At 40.8% G+C, this 25,738-nt stretch overlaps 1 protein-coding gene across 2 annotated transcripts in view; it reads left to right on the forward strand.

The window, feature by feature from the left end:
• The window catches only part of LOC101741075 (hemicentin-1), a 129,420-nt gene that overhangs the window by 90,547 nt on the left and 13,135 nt on the right, over nt 1-25,738 (forward strand). For both annotated transcript variants that reach the window (XM_062671400.1, XM_038014483.2), the window contains exons 3-4: nt 23,489-23,604; nt 24,976-25,174. In XM_062671400.1, the coding sequence (XP_062527384.1) occupies nt 23,489-23,604; nt 24,976-25,174 (315 nt within the window). The remainder of the gene's footprint in view (nt 1-23,488; nt 23,605-24,975; nt 25,175-25,738) is intronic.

A 25,738-nucleotide genomic window follows, 5' to 3' on the forward strand; every position in this document is an offset into this window, starting at 1 on the left:
AATTATGAGAACAAAATGCCGAAAACCATTAACAAAGAATTTTTTGTCGTAGGTACCCGAACTTTAACCAAACAAAATTTTCCGAAATAAGAACTTTAAGCCCATTTCGAATATAACTGACTATATAAACTTCCGTTTACATGAATATCTTAACTTTGAAGACATTCACACAGGGCACTATATCACATCAATTGTGTTTCCATATCTAATATTATCAATCGCAATGCCAAATTATAGCATAATTCGTAGTTTTTTATACTACTGTCCAATTTAATGAAATAAACTACATTGTTAGTATTGTTATTCATTCAACTATTGAATCAAAACTAACCAAACAAATATCTAACAAAAAATCGGTTGTCTGTAAAGTCGGTTTACTGACGATAGTTGAACGTGACAACGTCCTAAGAAAATACTGATGGAATGATTTCATTTTTCAATTATCGCAATTATCGTTGCTATAAACAATTGACGCCACATTCACTTTTCACTGAATTTCATACTTGATGAAAACATGTAAATGTATTATTGTATAACAGCTGTCCACGCGGATGCATCGGTCACTCAAGTAGGAGAGAGACAGATGTCGAACGCTGCCGAACGCGGAGGCCGATTTTGCCTCTTTGTCGCTCGTTGCGCGCTCTCGCTTGCACTTCAAACCTTAAATGGAACGCCTCAGAGCGAGGTAACGCCGCACGAGTCATGTTTTTTCGTTCGTGCAGCCGACTCCATCGTTGTCACGTAAAAAAAAAACTCTTATTTATTTTAACTTATTTATCACATTAATCCTTATCTCTAGTAAATGGACCTTAAAATAAATTTTATTGTAATCAGGAAAAATACAAATTAAATGTGTGACCAGTCATTAACATGGAAAAGGTGGAAGGATGGCTTAAAGCATACTAATTTATCGCTCCACCTGTAGCGAGCCCTGTCGAATAATGGCCAGATTTACTAACTAATCGCTTGTGAAATTAATACGAAAACTTTGATGAATATTACCAACTTATTGTACCTTCTCGGGCTGGGTGAGATTTTCTACAACACCTGTGTACGCAAGTTGACAGTCCTAATCTTTCCAAGATTTAATGCTAAAAACGCCAATTCGAATTTCAAATACTCAACGTAAACAATCTTGTGATTTAGTTTCAAAAAGTCAACATTGATCAGGTTTCTATTACCGTTTTTCGATTTTAATTTATATTTGATCTCTCTAGAGTAAACGTTTATTGTTTCAATTTTAAGAATAAGTTTTATATTGTTGCATTCTTCCTGTATTAAATTCAACTGCATTCGGTTTCATAAGAGTATCGGAAAAATGGCTTTTTCAATTCATGTCACGCCTGGAATACCAGAGTAGGGCGCTTCGTTCCAACGTTTAATACTCACTGTAGTTAGACACCGTTTTATTTTACACTCGGTTCGACTGAAAAAGGAATATTTTACTCTTTGTCTTCCGTAATTGAATTTCGTCTGAAATAAGTCAGACTTGTTTCGCGTGTATTTTCTTTTGAAAACCGACCGCTGTTTGAAATTATTTGTTTGTAATAAATACAAATACCATTAAGTGGAATTATATCTTTATTGGGTATATTCGATACAAATGGATACACAATTTAATTACAATTCTGTTCGAATATGAAAAACAGAGTGAGATGTTTTTGCAGTTTAGAATACTTAATTTTTATAATATCTCTTTTTTACTTTTCTTTTAAATTCCTCTGTGCTTTCTATGTATTATAATATAATAATAAAAATAATATATAGTCAATCCTTTAAGATAGTAAAATTACATATATTCACTAAAGAAATCTGAGATTATGTAAAATCTCTTTTAAGAAACAAAACCAAAACAAACAGTCGTCTAAAGCACGTATTTCACTGCGGCTTGGACAAAGAGTTCGTAATTTATAACTCTTTAATCCTAATTAGTTTACGAGTCCTTAGTATTAGATATTCTCTTGATTAAGGTTGACAACATTGAAAAGAAACTGAAATTGTTTCCCTTAAATATTGCATAAATGTTTTTGTTTATAAATAATATCTCCAAATTATTGGCTTAGCACCGGCTTGTGGGCTTAGTGCAGGTCAGCTCGTGTCAGTGCCAAACATATGTACACTTTTAATGACAGCTTTATTGTTAAACTAGCGACTCGCCCTCGCTTCGCTTCGGAAACTGTAGTTTATTATTGATTTCTCCACTATTTAATGGATGTTATTATAGATATAAACCTTTCTCTTCAATCACTCTATCTATTAAAAAAAACCGCATCAAAATCCGTTGCGTAGTTTTAAAGATTTAAGCATACATAGGGACAGACAGATATAGGCACAGAGAAAACGACTTTGTTCTATACTATGTAGTGATTAACATCAGCTGTTTTCCTGTAATTACCGATTGCCATAAGCGTACGTGGCATGTAGGTGGGGTGTGCTCATCAGCCTTCAAAGGCATATCTCCCTTTGAGATGATCTCTCACCCACTTTTATTTTTATTAAATTATTATTAAGGTTTAAGTTCTGCTCAAGTCGGTACTTTAGCATATATACTCAGCCCACAGACGATCCATAACGCTTGAGTTTGAAGTCTCGGTTACATTGGAACGCCGACTGTCCCTATAAATTAGTCGACAGGTCTTTTGTGACTGATAACAGGCACGAAAGTAACGAATTGAAATAGTCCAGTAAACAATTTGAGGGTAAGAGATAATACGACGGACACATGATGGTGAATTAGCAGTAATTACTTGAAAAGCATCGCATACACAAACCTTCTGAATAATAGCCGTAAAAAATACAAATCAAAGAACTTTATTACATCAAGATATTCGCAATTTACAGGAAAAATAATCTTATAACTAAATTAAAATGGGCAGACTTTTCACTGATCTCTTATGATCAACTTTTACAAAATTTTATTAAGCTAAAAAAAGGATTATCCTTCTTTGTATGATTATAATTAAGGCGAACCTAAGCTGCACAAGTCTTGAATTTGCGATTCCCCTGAGAATCATTACAAATGTATTGAAAATTATATTTAATTAAAAAAAAAATACAAAGTAATATGCTATATCAAATATAAGAAGATATTTCTACGCCATAGTTTTGTTCAGTAATAAATCTAATGTAATAAATGAAGTCTACCGTTTTCCCATAACGCTCTCGTAGTACACATGTGTGTATAGCAAACGATGAGCCACCGTCTCGTTACCGACAGATGTCTTAAACCTTTTCTTTATGGTCTCTTTTTTTTCGCAGATCTTACGATTTCCCCCTGAATCACGGACTTGTCTCGATAAACGAATATTTATGTAAATGCAGCGTTTTCTCGTCTACAGCATAAAATCGTACGCTATTTCACACGATCTCCGAACAATTTTGCATAGCAATGCTGTTTAGTCAGTCATATTGTGAATAAAAATTTGTTTTGTTAGTTTTGTTCTTATATCAAAGCTAAATAGTGGTTTTTTTTACAAAGCACCAATAACTTATATTAAATATTTATTAATGCTCATACACTAAATTTTATAAATACAACAAGCACTCAGTAGGTAATCGTGGCTAATGATATTTGATGACGAATCTTCTGTTCCAATAATGCGAATATGTATAAAGTTAAGTATTAAGTACATCAGAATGTAAAAACATCATTATTTAAGCACTATGTACAATAATACATATAAGACAAACGGAATTTTACTTGTCCCAAAATAACTCAAATTAATATTATGTGTGTATTATAAATATATGATATGTTTATCCTCTGAGCATTCTGAGTCACATATCTGATTGTGCAGAAACTTGGTACAATTGTGTTATATTATGTTATAATGTGTTGTATAGAGTATTATAGTAAAAGGTTTTTGTTATAGTGCCAACAGCGGACGACGAGAAGAAGAAGAAGGGTCGTCGTACCCCCTTTCGGGGGTACGGAACGGGCCTCGGGGCAAACCCCACTACCCGGGCTGAAACTCCCTGCCATCATAGGGCAGGGGTGAAATGATGCAGGGAGGACTTGGGGATAGGTACGCTGTTCGCTGCGTGTTCGGCGGCAATTTACATCTATATATACTTATATATAATACGATGGGCAGTCTGGTGACGGCTCGATGCCCGCGGCGGTGACACCCCGGCGCCGGCTGCTGTCCTCTGCTTCCTAAAGCTAAAAATTTTTTTTTTTTTTTTTTTTTTTTTTTTTTTTATTTTTTTTTTTTTTTTTATTTTTTTTTTTTTTTTCTTACTGACTAACTACAAACTAACTAAAACTAAACTACACTACTATTTACACCAGCACAGGACAACAGTCAGCGGATACGAGGGGCCCGCCACCGGCCCCATGCCGCGGCCCCGCCTCTACAAGTCAGAGGGGGAGCCGCGGCACTAGTATGGCGCTCACCCGCTCCGGGCTCCCCAGAAGGGGAAGTCCGTCACGGGGAGGGGCCGACTTAAACACTCCCCAAACGGGGGAGTGGTCCACCCTCGGGGGTGGAAAATGGGTCCCCATAGGGGGGCACCCCAACAATGTGGGGGGAAGTGACGAGTGTGGACAGCTCAGTCCCATGGGGGCACTCATTATGAGCACTCCCATATCACTCCGGTTAAGCCGACTATCTTACCATAGCCGGGGGTTCCAGTAGCTCCCTTGGTAGCGCCCTACCATCAGGTGGTCTGGCGTGCAAGGGAGCTATATTGTGGAGATGCTCGTGGGGTCCACCGTCAGCCCGCTCGTACATATTACGAGCTAGCCTCCGAATGAACTCCTCGAGCGACTCCACATCTAGATCCCGGGCGATTACGTCATTTCTGACGTAACGCCCTGCTCCGACTATCGTGCGAAGAGCCAGATTTTGCTGGACCTGTAACCTCTCCCGCATACCCTGCGGGATGAGGTGATACCAGGCCGCAGCTGCGTACGTGATACGGGAACGGACATACGTCTTATAAATGCCGAGCTTAGTCCTGACCGGCAACCTGGAGGCCAACACCGGCCGGAGGAGGAATCTCGCATAGCGAGCTGCCGCCAACGCCGACATGGCGTGGGCGGTCATCCTCAAACTCCGGTCGATATCGACCCCCAAGTACCGGACGCTGGATCTAAACTCGACATTAGCGCCACGGAGACTGAGCTGTCCCGGGACGACTGTTGTGCGGACTGGACCGAAGAGAATAGCCGCAGTCTTCCCCACGTTGACCGCGACCCTCCATCGGTCCAGCCACTGGGGCAGTAAGTCCAATAACCTCTGCATCCTCGAAATGGCCGCAGAGGGGAAGTTGGATGACGCGAAGTAGGCGCTGTCGTCGGCAAACAGCGCCAACTTCACGTCGGCTTCCCACGCTTGTAGGTTGCCCTCGAGCGTGGGAATATCGTTGGTATAGAGAGCGTAGAGGAATGGTGCCAGGACGCTCCCCTGCGGAACTCCGGCCGTGACTGGGCGCACCGACGACTTGGCGCCCTCGACCGCGACAAGGAAGGATCTTCCCTCCAGGTACGACCCCAGCAGTCGCACGTAGGCGTGCTGGAGGTCCGTGTTCTGCAACAGCTTGTGGATCAGTCCCGCATGCCAGACACGGTCGAAGGCCTTCTCGATATCGAGAAAGACTGCGGCCGTGTACTGGCGCGCGTTGGACCGATCCGCCAAGTGATGCATGACGCGGACCAATTGCAGCGTTGTCGAGTGACCGCTACGAAACCCGAATTGCTCGGGTCTGAGAAGGATGTGCGGCGACATCCTTCTCAGCAGCAGCCGCTCGAACAACTTGCCCACGTGCGACAGCAACGTGATCGGACGATAACTGGAGGGATTTCTCCTGTCCTTGCCGGGTTTGGGCAAGGCGATAACCTTGCCCAATTTCCAAATTCCCGGGAAGTGTCCTGTGGACAGAATGGAATTGAACAGCCGTGTCATATATGACACGACCGTTTCAGGGAAGTGGAAAAAAGCGAGGGAGGGAATACCGTCCTCGCCCGGCGCCTTGCGCCTCTTCATCCGCTTGATGATGAGGCGCAATTCGCTGGGAGTGATGAGATCACCATCTCCCAACGGTGGCACCGGGGAGGAGAGTAGGCTTGCTACGCTCTCTTCCACCGATTGGTGGAATGCGGCCTCTGAGGGTGCAGAGTCATTAGGAGCGAACTGCCGCTCCAGCATTTCGGCCAGGATATCGGCGCGGGCCTGAGCCGAGAAGCATCGGTTGCCCCTCTCGTCCACGAGTGGACAAGTCGGGGCAGGCCGATTTGAGAGCTGGCGACAAAGCCGGTGGAGGGATACTGAAGAGGGGTCCTCGCGGGCCTCCTCGATCCTCTCCTGCCAGGCATAGCCCCTAAAGGTGCTAATCTTTGTCGCCAGCTCCGCTTCCAGCTCATTAAGCTCGCGCTTTATCCTGGGACAACGAGTTGTCGCCCAGAGCCTCCTCAAGCCCCTCTTCCGGCGAATATTCGCCTTCAGATGGGCCGGGAGTATACCTCTGGGCCCGCCGCTGGGCACAAGAGTCGTCGCCTGGTCGATCGCTCCCCTGATGGAGTCAACAAGGCGGGTTGCCGCATCGTCGACCCCATCAGGGGTGTTGGGGTCCTGAATCACGGGAAGGTCGACTAGTCGTCTCTTAAAGAGCTCCCAGTCGACCTTCGGTCGTAGGGGCGAGGTCGCAACCCGGGTAAGCCCCATTCCCAGTGTCACCAGGACAGGGAGATGTGGGGTACCCAGGTCGTACAGTGCCTCGATCGTTACGGGGCACCGTAGCCCCTTGTGCACACACACATCCAGCACATCGGGCTGATAGCGCGCGGCGGTCGGGATGTGTGTGGGTTCGTCGGGGCCGACCACAGAGTAGTCGCCCCTATCGGCATCTTCTAACAGCCGCCTGCCCACTGCTGAGTTAAGTCGGGAGCCCCACGCGACGTGCTTCGCGTTGAGGTCCCCGACCAGCAGGGCTGGGCGGCTGTCGTGATTCAGGGCCCGTCTTATGTCCTCAGGGTGAAATTCAGGCCCCGGGGGTCTATACGCGGCATAAATCCGCATATCTCCCCCCGAGGTGTGTACCCTCACACCGACTGACCTTGTCGATGTGAAGGACAGCAAATCCAACTGATCATGCACCACGTCCCGCCTGACGAGGGCCGCAGTGCCCCTGAACGGCCGCCCGGCAGGGGTAAGCTCGTCACGTCGGTACATGAAATAGTTAGGAATCCTGAACGCATCCTGAGGACGAAGCTTGGTCTCGCCCAGGAGCACAACCTCTGGGTTGTACTCCCGGGCGAGAACAAGCAGGTCGTTCTTTCGGGACTTTATCCCGTCGGGGTTCCAATAAATGATGCGCAGCTCCTGGCTAGCCATTGAGCTGCGCGATCATTCGGTAGAACCCCGACAGGAGCGCCCCGAAGGGACTGGCTCCCGAGGCGATCTCACGGATTACTCCGGAGATCACCTCGGACAATTTCTCCCACAATGTGAGCAGCCAGGCAGCAAAACCGGCAGGCTGGGAGGCCTGCCGACCGCTGCGCCGCTCGCGCTGTGGGCGGGGGGGGAGGGGGGGCAAATTATTTATGTTGGCAGTAGTGGTCACATCAGCCGAATGGGCCGAGGGCAATGGTTGGCTTGGTATCGTATGGGCCGGAGTGGAGTTTTCTGTGACCTCCATGTTCTCTGGGTCGGTTGGTTGTGGTGCAGAATTCTGCACTGTAGGCACCGGAATGTCTCCGTTTGCATTTGCATTCTCCCGTTCCTCTCTTTTCCTTATTTTCCGTTTTAGTTTTTTCCTCCTGTTTTTTTCCCTATTTTTGTTTAGGGTCGTAATGCCGCTAGTCGGACGGGATATTGTGGGAGCACCAGCAGAAGTGCGACCACGGGGAGCAGGAGTAGGTTGGACTTTCATTGACTGCCGTGGCGGGTTGGCCTGTGCCATCAGCGTAGACGCCGATGGCAGTGCCTCCACCACCACCGCAGACGGAGCGGAGTGGGAAGAGGGAGGGGGCTGGGAAGTTTTCCCTTTCCCCTTCCCCTTCCCTTTTGCTACAGGTACTGAAGCCGGAAGAGCTGTACTCCCGGCCCGAGGCGCCTGTGGGGCAGGAGGAGGGACGGTTACTCCCATCATCCTGGCCCGCTTGCGGAAGACCGCACACCGTCTGTCGACGGCGGCATGGTCCTTCCCGCAGTTGGCGCAGGAAAACGGGCCGTCCCTCGGCCTCGGGCAGTCCGCTACGATGTGCTCCCCGGCACACCTTACGCAACGGACCGCACGATGACAGTTGTAGGAGGCGTGTCCGAAGGCCTGGCAGCGATGACACTGCGCAGGCCCTCGGATCGGACGCCATCCCTCGACCGTCACCCCCGGCAGGTACAGCAGTTCGTTGACTGCGTACAAGCGGGCGAGGTCGTCCTTCGAGAGGTGGTCCAGGGCTACGTGAAACACGCATCCCGGACGCCCTCTCTGGGACCTAATGCACCTGGCGTATCGAGCCGGGAATCCCAGCTCCTTCAGGGCATTGATGATTTCTGCCTCGTCGGTGTCGGCAGGGAGGCCCCGGACCGCCACCTTCGAAGGCATCTCCTCCGCCAGGGCGTAGCAGTACCATTTAATGGTACCGTCCCTGGCAGAGGCCTCCGACAGGTAGGCCTGGACCGCCCTATACTCCTCAGCCGACGTCGGCAGAAATCTAAAGCCGGCGCCGAAGGGTCGCGCCGAGGGTGCGCGGCCCAGGCGCTCCCTAATGGCCGCCATATGGCGGGACCAATTTGGAAGGGCCTCCACCATAATTGGCGGGTGTCGGCGCAGTTCCTCCTGGGCGCGACCCTTCGGCCTCGGGGGAGGGACTCGTGAGGATTGGGAAGTCCTCTGGGCGGTAGGGATACCTGTCCTAGCTGCCATGGCAGCATAGGAGGTAGAGGGAGTGGGGTTGGGCTTAGGGACCTGTTGAGGTCTGGTAGACTCGAGGTCCATATACCTGGTGGAGTCCAGGTTGCCCGCCGTGCCGCTTAGGGCGGGGGCACCTCGGGTTGAGTCTACCGGGATTGGAGATAGCGTTGGGGAAGGAGAGCGAGGAGGGGATCGTACTTGCCTTAGGGCTGTCCCTGTCCTGGCGGGAGCCCTAGGCTTCGGAATTGGTTGGGCTGGGATTGGACTCCCAGAGGGGGACGAGGACCTAGATGAGGAGGGAGTGACCGATTCGGTTGAGGAATGTGCAGAGGACGTGGTCGCACTCTCCTCTCCCTCCGATCTAGACGAGGGGCCTATTCTTGGACGCTTGTCCTTTTCGCTCGATGAGCCTCGGTCGGACTCGGACCTGGCCTTCTTCCGCGGCCGAGAGGGCCCAGAGGGATCGGTCAACGGGGGAAGGATATCTTCCTCCGGTTCGATCCTCAGAGTCCTCTGGGCCGCGACCGGAGGCCCGGGCCGGCTGTCCGTCCCGAGTCCCATCGAGACTGTACGGGTTGCTGGTGAAGGTCTGAATCTCAGACTCGTCATAACTTGGCGTCCCTTACGGGACGGGCCGGGGGTGCTGATTATGGGGGGTGATGTCCCCCCAGACATGATTTAGCCAATAAGTTTTACTGGTCCCCACGACTGTCGGTACATTCGTAAAGTATATTCGGTGACTGTAGGGCTGACTACCGACCGAAATACTTGGTGGTTCAACTAAGAACTAATATGTACTGAATCTAATACTAATTAGTAGTACTGTAACGTAATTTAAAATAGGATTTGTAAACTAGTAATGAATAATACAACTAATAAGGTAATAAATACAGAATAAAACAAGAGTGAAACAAAAATTAAAAATACACTTACGATTAATCTGCAACGATCCACCCTGCAGGCACCCGCCGCGGCCGGCTACTTATAGTGTGCGTAAAAATTTAACAACTAATAGACGAATAATAGACCACTCTATCAAAGTTAGCTTACCATTGGGGCTCGAGTTCCAATCTATATATATCTAAGTTAAAAAAAAAAAAAAAAATAAAAAAAAAAAAAAAAAAAAAAAAAAAAAAAAAAAAAAAAAAAAAAAAAAAAAAAAAAACAAAAAAAAAAAAAAAAAAGGAAAAACATTCAATCTAATAATTAATAAACTTTAATCTAATGTTAATAAAGAAAAAAGAAAAATTAAAAATAACTATTGACAATCGTGTGTACGCGTTGAGAACGCACTCGCCCTTACACGATACCAGTGCACCTGGAGGATTCCACCCCAGCTTATAATTAAGGTGGGGATAGAACTCCTACAACTACACAATAATTTAAAATTATAATAAATCAAAAAAACTATGTCAGTCAGCAACGACGGGAACCTACAGTATGTTCGTGATATTTACCAAAATAATAAAGATAATAAATGGATTATGAGCTATAAGAAATGAACTATACTATAAATGACCACTTAAGGAGATCGGTCGGTTCGCCAATATGTAACCGTATTTATTAAATTATATTTACAGAATTTAAAATATTAAAACTATGGAGGGTATATTGAAATAACTTAACTTTATAGTAAATAAATCTGCCACAGTGGCGCTAGTAGGTGATTACAATATGATTATTAAAATTATTATATCAAAATGAATTTAAATAATTAAGTGGTAAAAGTTAAAATGATTAAACAATAGAAAAAGAAAAAATAAGGAAAAATAACTATGCATAAGGAAAATAACTATGTACTAATTCTAGAACAAACTGTTTACGGGTTCCCGACTTTGCCGTGGTCCACCACCGTAAATTGGCTTACGCGGGTTTAGTATCAGCCCCTCCTAACCCCGAAGGGTAGGGGAGGACTGGGAACGGACACAGCTGGCCAGACTCGAAGGCGCTAACGTAACTCGGTTTTTATTCTTAGAATAAAATGAGTACGCAGCTTTTCCAGGCTGAACGACAACTACCCGCAATTAACCAATGTTAGGAAAGAAAGTGTCGAACAACTCACCTGGTCCCGGGTCCTGCGTTACGTTGCTCGGAACGTCTCCGCGCCGAAACAACACCGCTAGATGCAAACACACTCACTTTGGGCACACACAATTGCACAGCACAACACAATAGGGGCCTCTTAGCACTGGTGTCCCGGGCTCCGGACGACGAGTAGTGCGTATGTAGGTACATACATTTCATAGAATTAACATTTTAGTACTTTTACAGCAATTGTCACAATGGAGGGTGACCAAGTTTCACTGATTATTAATAGGTGAATTCTTATTTTACTCTTGGATATATAAAAGGTTAAAAAAATAACGTTCGAAGAATTATATTATGCAACATCTAAGCAGCAACCCATACAAGGTACTTAACTAAGCCAAGTTAAATCCCGTTTTAATCCTCTTTAAGGGTAGTGAGAAGTTACCGGATACATTGTTTAATGTACAATGTGTAACGGGTAACGTGAATCCTTAGAATTTTAACATAATGAGCTAAGCTAATGAATGTTTAAAATTTCACGTAAATACTCCAAGAACTCAAGCTTTTGTGGGAAACGTAGTTTGAGTATTTCTGGGTGAGTATATCTTTCAACGGCCAGGTTTTTGTACTCGGTAGTCTGAGTGGTCGGTCTTTGTGTTGTTGTTCTTGAGAATTCGCATAAAATAATTAAACATGTGAAAATCTAAAACTATAAAGCAATCGATTCAGTCGAGATCCAGATCTCTTCTTTTACCAGATAAATCTCCTCTGCTTAAAAAAAATAATCATTTTTTTTTTATTGCTTAGATGGGTGGACGAGCTCATAGTCCACCTGGTGTTAAATAGTTACCGGAGCCCATAAACATTAATAACGTAAATGCTGCCACCCACCTTGAGATATTATTATAAGTTCTAAGGTCTCAGTATAGTTACAACGGCTGCCCCACCCTTCAAACCGAAACGCATTACTGCTTCACGGCAGAAATGGGCATGGTGGTGGTACCTAACCGTGCGGACTAACAAGAGGTCCTACAGTAATAAACAAACAGTAGTAAACACATGAAACTAATGTTGTTAAAACTATGTATTATAAAAAATAACAATCATTGAAGAATTGAAACAATTATAGATTTACAAAGACCATTCTGAGCGAAAACGAAGAAATAAAGTATCGTCGGCCATTTTTCTCCCACATTTCCGTCAGGCGGTACCCAATTGAGCTAACTTCGTTACGTGACCCGCCGTTACGGGCAGGTTACTACGAAACATTGGCGAAGATAAACTCTAATGACACAAACAATACAGCAAACGTTACTTACACAGCCACATAACAAATGTATAAGCCATTGTATTCCCGACAGAGACTAACACAATAAAGTATTTATAGAATACTTAGTACTTTACTTTTGTCTCGCTCACTCTTTTATGTATTCACGAAAAAAATGTAAGACGAACTTTGAATAGGCGTTACAGACATCGGCAATTTAGGAAGTGCTGACATTGATAAAAACAAGAAGAAACGATAAGACGCACTAGTGGAAACTACAAAAATAGGCAGCTTTAAGTCGTCGTGGCCTAAAGGATAAGACGTCCGGTGCATTCGTGTTGAAGCGATACACCGGTGTTCGAATCCCGCAGGCGAGTACCAATTTTTCCTAATGAAATACATACTCAACAAATGTTCACAATTGACTTCCACAGTGAAGGAATAACATCGTGTAATAAAAATCAAACCCGCAAAATTATAATTTGGGTAATTACTGGTGGTAGGATCTCGTGTGAGTCCGCACGGGTAGGTACCACTATCCTTTCTATTTCTGCCGTGAAGCAGTAATGTGTTTCGGTTTGAAGGGTGGGGCAGCCGTTGTAACTTTACTGAGACCTTAGAATTCATCTCAAGGTGGGTGGCGGCATTTACGTTGTAGTGTAGATATCTATGGGCCTCGGTAACCACTTAACACCAGGTGGTATGTCGCATCTACGCAATAAAAAATTTAAAAAAACAAAATCTTATCAGTGCACATATAGAAAGTTTTCATTGAAGGGTCCGTCCGTCATTTTCAACATGATTAAGATTGTTCTTTTCTGATACGTAAAACAAAGACGTTCGCTACCCTCCTTGAAGATGTTTCACAAAGGAACACCGTGCCGCATAGTGAAAAAACATAACCGTAATTTACACTGACAAAGTGTTATTTTCTCTTGAGATAAACACAATTTATATATTTCCCTCGCATGCCAGTATGGCGACGAAACGTACTAGACATGATTCATATTTGCTTGCGGCTCAGAGCCCGTGTCAGGAATTTGAATGGGTATAGCTGAAGGCAGTTTTTCAATTTTGCTATGAAAATATTTGACGTCAGAGTAGGTAAAGTCATTTTGAAAAATTTCTATTAAATTTAAAATTGTGTGTTCATTACATCAATCAGTAGTAGTTCGGTCAAAACGTTAAACGATCAAATTCTTTGTATCTGGCTCCATACCAGAATCCCCTTTATGGGAACCAGAGATTGAAATATATACTTATATTATGTGTTTTATTGCTTTGATGGGTAAACGAGCTCACGCCTCATGCGGTATCAATTGGTTATCGGAGTTCATAGACATTACTACGTGAATGCCACCATCTATGTGGAGACCTCATGTTTCTGTTCACTAGGTCTCGATTGTATAGACTAATGACCGTCCTATTCTTCAAGCCGAGCGCATTAGTGCGTCGAAACCGAAATAGCCAGGGTGGTGGTACCATCTCGTCCGGGTTTATATTATAGTACTCGCTACGAAAAAAAAATCGATACCCATTCATATACATATTTGTACCTGACAATTCCCAAGAAGCCCGCTCCCAGAAATTATATTACAATTCCCGTGGATTTCGATAAAATGCGGATTCGACAGATTCAGTTGGCGTTCAACGCGGTCTGAGAATTAAATTTGAATTTTGATGTTCCAATTAGTTTATTAAGTAATTTTTATATGCGTTTAAACATTTTTTGTCATGTCATGAGATTGTTAAAAATTTAACATTAAACTTTAAACTACAATAAGTGTCGGTATGCAAACAGAATAATTAGTAGAGTGGACAATATTGCCATCATTATTGTCATCAAATCATTAGAACATATTCTACATTACAGTTTTATTGTTCTTTAAAACAACAGATGTTGATATTACATGTTTCTAATAAGTTTCAGTAATATAAAACTTAATGTTAACATTTTATGTAAACTAAGCTATAACTAAAATAAACCGCATTAATTTTAATACTTTAAGCTGTAAAGGTTTTACTGGCTACCATTAGAGATGAGAATGCTCTACGTTTACTGGGATTAGCTATTCCACCGTTCAAAGGCATTTTATTTTTGAAAAATAATAATGGAATTTTCGATGTGTGTCGGGCGGACAACGAATATTAATCCGTCATTTCCATACATGACAACAAGTCTGTGGACAAATTTATTTTAATTATAATTTTAAAACTGTGTAATGTATGTATACTTTGTAAATTTTATGTGACGAGAGACAACAAGGTGGAAAACTAACTTACAAAACTGGGCAGTGAGCTCGTCCACCCATCTAAGCAATAAAAAAAAGAACAGTTATCTAAACTTTGAATAAAGTAGAAATTCGTCGGCGCATGGCTTGATGAGTACAGTGGATGACACATAACTTCCAACCTTAGCTCTTGTAGCCTAGACACCGTCTGTTGTACAGTATGAGGTTGATCGTTGTCCTCTAGGAGCAGCGGGGACGAGCGATTAATCAACAGCGGCCGGATATCCCCGAGCTTGTCCATCATTGTGTCCTGTTTCTCACAGTACATATTCGCAGTACTACTGGTACCATTTACCAAAACTATAACCATGACTTTCTGTAATTTTCCGTTTGTGGCATTGCTTAGATGCTGAACTATGGTCTAATAACATGATGACCACTCACGATATTCAAAAAGAATCTATTTTTTATCACAAGTCTCAGTACTGTTCAAAATCCATTAATTTCTGTATCTGTTAAGCAGTGCAAGGCATACCTTAATGCGTTCATAGCGCCGGCGATTTTTAGGTTCGTGCGGCACCCACTTATCAAATTTATTTACTTTGCCAATTTGAAGCAAATGGATAAATATTATTTTGACACTAACGTTGAAAAATGCTTTTTATTTAGTGATAGATTAAGTATCGTCAGCTTCCACTATCGCCTTTAATTGGTCGTTATTAACTTTAATTTTCCGGCAACCAAGACTTTTGCTTTATAAAGCACAAGTCCGGCCTCGCATGGAGTACTGCTCCCATCTCTGGGCCGGGGCTCCCAAATACCAGCTTCTTCCATTTGACTCCATACAGAGGAGGGCCGTTCGGATTGTCGATAATCCCATTCTCTCGGATCGTTTGGAGCCTCTGGGTCTGCGGAGGGACTTCGGCTCCCTCTGTATTTTGTACCGTATGTTCCATGGGGAGTACTCTGAGGAATTGTTCGAGATGATACCAGCATCTCGTTTTTACCATCGCACCGCCCGCCACCGGAGTAGAGTTCATCTATACTACCTGGAGCCACTGCGGTCATCCACAGTGCGTTTCCAGAGATCTTTTTTGCCACGTACCATCCGGCTATGGAATGAGCTCCCCTCCACGGTGTTTCCCGAGCGCTATGACATGTCCTTCTTCAAACGAGGCTTATGGAGAGTATTAAGCGGTAGGCAGCGGCTTGGCTCTGCTCCTGGCATTGCTGAAGTCCATGGGCGACGGTAACCACTCACCATCAGGTGGCCCGTATGCCCGTCTGCCTACAAAGGCAATAAAAAATAAAATAAAATTAGATCAAAATTTCCTAGTGCAATGGAAATTTTGATGATATAGTGAGCAGATATCTAGATATAAAATAACCACCATAAGTCTGTTGTCTTATAAATTAGTGGATCCCGACTAAGCTTATGTAAATAGCTTTCAAGACAAATAACATCAATTGTCTTATTTATAATTTGATTCTTTAAATTTTCTGAAAATGATTGTAAATAATTCAAGTACAAATAGAGGTATTTGACATTTAAAGTCGACAATACGTGTAATGTAAAAGGACATATTAAAAAAAAAGTAAATGATAAATACAATCGAATTTAAATCGTTCAATCATCAATAAATGAATTAACTAGAAGTACACGAAGTACGAGGTACTCGAAGTACTCGAAAACATAATATATGAATTTTTCAAATTCAAGTTTAACTGTCAAAGTCCTGCCAACTGTCAAAAACTAACTGTCAAATAGACAGGAAGGGTTTAATTACTTGAGTTCCGTATACTTGGAACGAGTCATCCCTGAGAATAGAGATTGTTCAAAACTATATAATTATGTACATATATTTAACATATAATTATCTGTTTTTGACATTAGTTTTGTTGTTTGTAATTTTCATATCTTTCTTCGCTTAATTAAAAAAAAAACCTTTTAACATCTGACATTAATGCGTATTTGATCACATAATCAACTTAACAATATTCAAAACTGTACAAGAATAACTTTATCAGCGAGATAGCTCATTTATATTAGCAACATATTTTACGTTAACGCTTTACATTAAAATAAATTTCGTCTGAAAGCAAAATCAGTCTATATTCTTATTAGATACCAAAGTAAAAACATTAAACATCAAATTTATAACAATTATGACACCCAACTACTCAATTATTATTTGGGTGGTAAGCCTTCATGAATAAGAGCGTTGATTTCTTCAAAATATTCTCGCGAGCATCAATCATATCATGTAAGTGATCGTGTTAACACATTATTAATATTCTCGAGGCAAACACTGGTTTGATCCGGAAAGCGTAGCTCAGAAAAAATGAAGGCAAAACATATTTATTTTCGGTTTTATTTGTGTACGTAAAATAAAGAATATTCCGGCCGAGACTATACTGCACTGCCTAATAGCGTGATGGCTCTCAGCTCACGGTGATGATACAATCATTATTTTATACGTGAGTAATTGAACCAGTCACCGTCCTCGTCGAACCCGTCCCTTGTGACGAAGGGCTCGACGAGCGAATTAACCCACAGACATGGCCCGCTGAGTTTCTCGCCGAATCTTCTCAGTGGGTCGCGTTTCCGATCCGGTGGTAGATTCTGCGAAGCACTGCTCTTGCTAGGGTCAGTGTTAGCATCACTCCAGTTTGAGCCCCGTGTATTCACCTATATGTTAGGGCGAAGCTGAAATAGCCTCTCAAGGCTATCAGCATAGGTAAGAAAACAAAAAAAGTAAGTGAAAACATAGCACAGTGGATCGCGGACGAGCTCATGACCTACTTGATGTTAGGTAGCTTTTGGAGCCCAAAGACATAACTGAATGCTGCATCCGAACTTGAGAGGGGGCATTCTGTGCTACAAACTGAAAACCTTCATTATTTCACCATACCAAAATGAGAAAACAATATTAGCGACTAGTTATCATTTACAATATCATATCGAAGGGTAAAAAGCTATTTGGTTAAGCGACATTTTTGCAACTTTACAGGAGAATCATTTAAAGTTTACAATATGGAAAAAATCTCATAACAAAGAAACTTCTTCGGGTATTCGAATGGAGTAATCTTAATTGAAGTTCAATTAAAATCAACGAACTCTTGATACTAATACCATATTTTTCTTTTTTCTTTTTTTATTGCCCTTGTAGGCAGACGAGCATACCGCCCACCTGATGGTGAGTGGTTACCGTTGCCCATGGACTTCAGCAATGCCAGGGGCAGAGCCAAGCCGCTGCCTACCGCTTAATACTCTCCACAAGCCTCGTTTGAAGAAGGACATGTCATAGCGCTCGGGAAACACCGTGGAGGGGAGCTCATTCCATAGCCGGATGGTACGTGGCAAAAAAGACCTCTGGAAACGCACTATGGATGACCGCAGTGACTCCAGGTAGTACGGATGAACTCTACTCCGGTGGCGGGCGGTGCGATGGTAAAAACGAGATGCTGGTATCATCTCGAACAATTCCTCAGAGCACTCCCAATTCCTCAGAGCATTTAAAACGGACCTTTAATTACAAAGATAAATGTCGCGTGTTAAGCGTAATATCGCTTTCACGCCTTTAAAAACCTTTCACCCCTCGTTAAAATCAGTTTTAAATGTAACAGGATGATAGCTGTATAGCAAGCAATGGATTTAGTTATATCCATTGATGAAGTATTCGGGGTTCCAAATACTTCTTCCTATTCGTACACTCTTGACAGAGTGGTCGTGGTCATGCATCAGTCGGATCCTGCGATACCGATGCTCTCGCGATGCGACGCCATGTGGCACGATGTTTCGCAGAGTGAGAGCAAACATTTATGTTGGAGTGAGTCACAGATTTTATGAGGTCGGTCCATCGTGTTGGAGATCGTCCGCGAGATCTTTTGCCCTCGACTTTCCCTTGCACCACCAACCGCTCAATGGAGTCCTCATTACGAGTGATGTGCCCGAAGAACTTGAGTATTCGTAATTGGACTGTTGACGATAGTCTCTCCTTGATGTTGAGCTCTTTCAGGATCGAAATGTTGGTACGGTGTGCGGTCCACGGAATTCTGAGGAGACGTCTCCAACACCACAGGTTCCAAATTACAGTGGTCTAAATAACACAGGTTGCGATATTTCATCTACTTCGTTTTCCTTTAGAACAGCTAAATAAATAAGCAACACTGTAGCTGACATTACTCGCTGAGCACCAACCAATAGACTAAGCTAATAAATCATTCTGACAGGTATTACTCCTCACCTCGAGCGTTAGGTGATGATATAAACCCCTTAAATTTAACAAATAAAGTGCCTAATGAATATAATTTGGAACTTCGAGATATTTTGTGGGTCGGAAAATTGTTGTAGTCGGTTTTGGTCGTTTAAAGTTGTTAGTATTTATCTACAATTAAATAGTGCTGCAAATGGGTCATAGTCAGAGTTTTACTAGTTATTTTGGGATTTACCTTCCTTTATTTTCGTCATTAATGTCAATAAAGTGGAAAACATTTTGATAGCAAAATTATCGCTTCACACAATTTAATATCGGCTATTTATAAACACTACAGTTTCATCTTGACTTGATTCCTTGGTACATTACGGTATATTACATATTTTGCCCCTATCCTCAAGTTTTTAAAACTTATTTGGTCAGAAATATAGGGTGTTCCTATGTGTTTTAAACGTTGACCCATGCGATAACATTACATTTCTAGTTTAAGTAATGTTTAAGATAAAGATTACATGCATGTTTTTTTAAAGAATAAACTAAAACACACTGTCTATGGAAGGTAAATCTCACATGGGATATCCTCCTTCAAATATTTGAACACTCTAATCCAATAATATTACGTTTCAAGTCGGTCCTATTCTGTAAATATTTACCTTCGTAATGTTGAAGTAACTAAGTTTACATCGCTAATTGAGAGGGTAGATTCAAGTTTGACCGGTTCATTAGTTATTGAATACTCTTATACATTGTAATTTAAGACGATTATGAACCCTCGAACACTTTCCCTCTTCGAAGAAAATTTAATTAGTTCATTAATAAACTTGTCTATGCTAACAGGACTCATACCTTTATAATGGCAATTAGTTGGTAGTATTACGTAAAATATTCATCGATAATTTTATTAGAACATTTATTGGGCAGTGGATAGACTTGTGCGGAATGTTTTTTTTTTATTTATTTTTATTGCTTAGATGTGTGGACGAGCTTCACAGCCCACCTGGTGTTAAGTGGTTACCCGAACCCATAGACATCTACAACGTAAATGCCGCAAACCTCTTTGAGACATGAGTTTCAAGGTATCAGTTTTTACAGTAGAACGGCTGCCTCACCCTTCAAACCGAAACGCATTACTGCTTCACGGCAGAAATAGGTAGGTTGGTGGTACCTACACGTGCGGACTTGCAAGATGTCATTATGCAAACTACAATTTTGCGGGTTCAATTTTTATTACACAATGTTATTCTTTGATTGTTTAATTGTCCTTCTTAAACATTTGTAAAGTACGTAGTAGTTCGTTAGAAAAGCTAGCGTCCTGCGACATTCGAACACTGTTGCATCGCTTGATACGAATGAACCGGGTGTCTTATCCTTTAGGCCACGACGTCTTCAAAATGTGTCACTTCAACGTGTGCATTTACTATAACTAAGTTGTTATAAGTAACAAATCATTTTCACAAAATAATTTGACTTTTGAACGCTATAAATTCCGAGACGTTCGAAGCTTTCAACGCCTTTCAGATATTTCAATGCAACAAACCAATACATGAATCAAAAGTGAACTTGTCTACCTGTTCGACTTTCTATACAATCTTACAAAAGTTCAACGAACTTTCTGAATGTGAAGCAGTCAGTCAAGCGGAAAACAAAAGAGCGTCGTAATTAAAACTTTGTTCGGATTCAGCGGATAGAATTTTTTATTAGCATTGGAATAATCGAGAGCGATCAAACAATAGAAAGGTAAATCCCAAAAACCGACCGAAATCTGTTTTATCTCTTCAAAAAAGTGCATTTTATTTGAAACCCGACCATCGACCTCCCATTGAAGTTAAAAACAAGGGATGTTCCTAAAAATGTATTTGCTTGAACGGAACTTACGCAATACAGTCGAAAAGCTCTTTCGTAAAACCCGAATGATGTCGGCGGTCAAATATCAATTTTAGAGTTCCCACATTCAATTTGAAAGGCTGCTGGGATAAGACGCCACTTAAGTCTTCAAGCAATCTCCATATTATTTGACTTTGTGGAAAATGAATTTCTTACTGATGGAAGTACACGTAATATTTCTCAGCGTATAATATAACATATTTCAAATTCAAAACTACTTGTATATTCTACGTTAACTTAAATATGACGTTTTGAATGACAACTTAGTAACAATTGCTCTCAAAATCTCAAGTTACTATAAACACAAGCTCAGTAAAAGTTTCTGACAGACGTATGCCTAAATTAACAGAACGCCAAAACAGTTCTCATCTTTGTGTGTTGCTGTCGTCTCGCTTTTAAAACATTTGACTTGATAATATAACTCGACACTAAAATATTGGATGGGAGCTAGCTTAACAAGAACAAAACATCGACGTGTCTTCCGAATTTAATTTAAAAGAACCACAGTCATTTGTTCACTCGTTTCCCCGGAACGAGCCAAAACGAATTTTCAGTACGCCGCCGAGCGCTTTACATTCTTCATGGGGCCTAATTTTGCTCCCGGTGAATGAATACAAAGTTTTCTTTATTTCCGAAAAAAAAAAAAATTCAATAAAAAAAAAAAAAAAAAAATTAAAAGCTTTACAAAACGAATGACTTACATAAACTGTCATCGTACATAACGCCCGCTGCCATTAACAGAATTAAGTTACAAAAATAATTAAGATTAAAACATTTTCGGTGGCAGTCCCGTAATTATTACAAGGCAGGGAATTAAGTCTGTTTAGTTGTTTATGGGTGTCGCATGCTTGTAAGAAAACATTAAGGATACGAGAAGTGGTCTGAGTTGGTCGCGGCCGGGGCGTAAAGTTACGAACTTCATCTTAATGCTGAGTGGCGTCCATTAGCAAGATAACTTTTCCGAGCACCGCGAAACATAAGACGGAGCAATCCTGGTTTTGGCGAAGCATCACATTCTTGGGAATAACTAAACAGCTCGAATAAAATTAATTTTAGTTCAATACAAAAATTAACTCCTGTTTCGTTTATCAAGCAAATTTACACAATGTCAAACTGTGGCTTTGCTTGACATTGTTTTTTTTTATGATTGAAAACAATGTCAAACAAAGCCGCAGTGTAGGTACTTTTTTGCGCAAAAACTGTTGTATAAACCCTTATCTTCTAGAAGGGTTTTAAAGCAGGTTTGTTCCCAAAAGTAAAATTCTTTGTTTAAATACTATATATGAAAATTAAGTATCAGATTGATATAAGTGTACATAAATGTTTGGACCACCAAACCGTATATTATTATGTACATAATTCCTGTACATAATAATATACAAGGCGGATTGTTAATACACAAAAAAGTTACTTTTCAGAATAATTACCTTAAAAATCTCAGTAAATTTATAACAAGATCTTTTTGCGTACATTTATAATAATATTTTATATAATAAACACTCGTTTCTTAAAAAACAATACTTACTTACTTTGTTCTTCAAAGTAATTTGTTTTCTCTTTAATTAAAATAAGCCGCCCTTGGAAAGATTTCACTAGAATCTTCCAGCACTAAATAGTTAATTTCCATACAGAAAGCTTTCTTTTTGTGGCTAATTACAGCCGTGTTTTGTATTTGTTTAAAAAACTCCGAAGCTACCGTCGCTCATTACTCATCTCAGTAATAAGCGTCAAAATGATTTATTTCTCGCTTACTTATTGGAATGAAGAATGTTTTTTTGTAATTTAAATTTCGAGCTTTTTAGGGCTCGAATTTTCAAAAGTCACGTATTTGTACAAATAAATTGGTTCGTCAAATATGCTGAAATCATGATTACGAAATTTTAGCAATCTATTTACCTTGATAAATTACTTGCTTTTGTGAGTAAAAAAATTCATTGCGAAATCTGAAATTTTATATAGTTTTTCGCTAACTTGTTTTTTGCTCTATATGTCATTGGAGGAGCTTATGGTACATGGTCACTAGAGCCTATAAACATAACAGGGGAATGACGTCTGCCAGCTTGAAATATAATTGAAGCTGTCGACGTGTACGGCAACCTGGGACAATGTGTCTAACTACGTAATAGGTTCAATTTCGAGGAAGAAATCAATCGTCGAATCCAACTGGATGGGCAGAGTTTGGGAAACTGCGTAAAATCTTCTCATCCCAAACACCGCAGTGTCTCAAGACGAAAGTCTATGGACCAGTGTATATTGCCAGTTATGCCATCGGCAGTGAGATGTTATCGCTGACAATACGCCTTATCAGAAGGCTTAAAGTCACTCAAAGAGTAATGGAAAGGACATTCGAAGGGTATGCTCGGATATTCCTTGCGAAATAGAATCGAAAATGAAGAGGTTCGCAAAAGAACTAAGGTTACTGACATAGCCTGAAGGATTGCAAAATTGAAGTGGCAGTGGGTAGGGAACACTTCTCGTAGAACATATGGCCGCTGGGACCGAAAACTCTGGAGTGTCGACCACGTACCGCTAAGCGCAGAGTTGATACGCCTCCTACGAGGTGGACTGATGACCTGCTAAAAACGCGGTAATCCTTTGGATACAAGGTGCGCAAGACCGGTTATTGTGGCGAACGTTGGGGAACATCCAGCAGTGGACGAACGTGGGCTGATAAAAAATAACTTTTGTCCTTCCCTTCAAACCAAAACCCATGGCAGTTTTTGGGTAAAAAAGGACAGGAAATTAGTATCCCACCCGTATAGGCTTGCAATAAGCTCTACCAGCAGTAGATTAGGCAATAAAAGTATAATATTCTAGTACTATTATTATTGACATGGAAGACCAGTGCAACTGTAAAATCGACCCGTCGCTGTGACCTAAACGGATCTATTGTTAAAGAAATTTCATGTTTGGAAAGGACCAATATTTTTTTACTGAGTGACCTACAAGGAACTGACACTTAAAGCATCGCTTCTAAAAATTAATTAAATACTTTTCTTTGTTCGCAGTTTTGTCAACGGAGGTGGACGACGATGAGCCATTTCTTGAAATATTGGCACGATCCACGATTTACAATACTGGAGAGAGAAAGGCGATTTTTTGCAGAGGAAAAAATTTAGTAGAGGTACCTCTTTTTTTCCATTTATAAATTATCACTTAATCATTCACTTAATCAGAAAATAGTATTAGTTACTTGCCAGTATCTTCTTATTCACTGCTGGACTAACAATGATCATAATAGATTTTCCAGCTTAAAATATAAACCCTTTTACTAGAATTTGAGCTATGTATAATAATAAATTTATAAAATTCTAAAAGCTTGAATCAAAATAAATATTATTGACAAAAAAACTCGAATAATAAATTGAACGGGGCTGTATTCTTAATTTACAAAGATTCTTACTTTCTGTATTTCCCTAATTGTCATTCTGAAAGCGACACCTTTTTAATAGGTACTCCAATACTCAAAGGCAGTTTGTCTAAAGATAAAATTTAAATTGCTTTGTACTTTTCAAATCATCGTTTCTTTTTGTGGAATAGAACGTTGACCGAGCACATGACAATCTTGGTATTGAGTATTTAGCCGTCTAATAGGCAACACAGCCTGTGGGCTTAGTGCACATATTTTAACTTCTCGATCGCGTAAAAGTTAACTCTAATTTTTACATTTAACTTCTCGATCGCGTAAAAGTTAACTCTAATTTTGTACATTTAACTTCTCGATCGCGTAAAAGTTAACTCAAATTTGTACATTTAACTTCTCGATCGCATAAGTTAAAAATCTCACACTAAGCACACTGATGCCAACTGCCTTTAGATTATCGATTAAAACGATTTAATTCCAATGACATTGGTGTAACAACTATTCTACTATACCGCTAAAAAAAACGAACTAAATTGCAGTAGTATCAACTCATACAACACGACCTCCAATATATAGATATTGGAGGTATACCACCATAGGGTAGGAATTAAGGGGAAAATAAATGGAAAATTAAGGTGATCAGTACGACCCCTATAGTAGTAATAGTTGTAGCAGTCAGGATCTTCTGATCAGAACCGGCAAGATGTCAGATCTTCATTAAAACATTCTGGACAAATAGAAATCAATAGGCAGTTACAGGTTATACCTATATAAGTTAAAGAGTAAGTCTATTGTACTTTCTTAATATGAAATTAAATTAAAATGAAATTAATAACCAATTGTAATGGTTAATAATATATTATTAATAATATATTATTAACCATTACAATTTGTTAGCAATGTGTTACCATTACTATTTTACACACGGAAATGATATGACTGTATGACATTTAAAAAAAAAAGTTTTTTTATTTTTGAACCACAAGGCTATTTTATTTTAAAACCAATAAGAATATTTCGATCAAAAACACACTGAACATATTCTTAGAGCAATGGTTATAACGCTGTTTAGGTACATTGCTATTGACCAAGATAAGAATGTAAAAATGAAAAACATAATTAAATTTTCAGCCAATTAAATGGTACTCTCCTTCGGGAAAACTAATAGAAGCGCAATCTTTGAAAAACAAGAGAGTATACGTTGAAAGAATTGTTGAGGAATCAGGGGAACATGCGCCGTTAATCATCCAATACATCAAGATTGCGGACAACGGTAACTGGACTTGCAGGTCTGGAGATTTGAGTGAAACCATACAATTCATTGTCGGAGGTTTGTATAATAATTTTTGTGCTTCGATAATACCGTCGATTTCATTTACGGAATATCCTCCAATGAATTAAAGATGAATCTATACTAATATTATAAAGAGGAAAGATTTGTTTGTTTGTTTGTTTCGAATAGGCTCCGAAACTACTGGACCGATTTGAAAAATTATTTTTCCATTAGAAGCCGACATTGTCCCTGATGAACATAGGCTACTTTTTTTTATTTTTTTTTTATTTTTGTTTTTTGGTTTCATGTGTTTTTTAATGTTTCCGAAGCGAAGCGAGGGCGGGTCGCTTGTTAAAGATAAAGATATTCACATGGGAAATTTAAATTATGTATGATAATTAATTTGTTGTGTTTAAATTAACATTTATATCGGAACAAGAATTAAGATAACAATCTTTAAAAACTACTAGCCGTACTCGCCCGCTTCGCTGGGCATTTAAAATTAACATTATTATTTATTGTCATTATTATTAGGGAGTCCAACACTCATATAAATATTAGCCTATCCATTAAGTACATGTATTTTCTACATGGATACCAAGTTTTAAGTCAATCGGATGC

This window comes from Bombyx mori, chromosome 12, assembly GCF_030269925.1.
Source record: "Bombyx mori chromosome 12, ASM3026992v2".
NCBI lineage: Eukaryota > Metazoa > Arthropoda > Insecta > Lepidoptera > Bombycidae > Bombyx > Bombyx mori.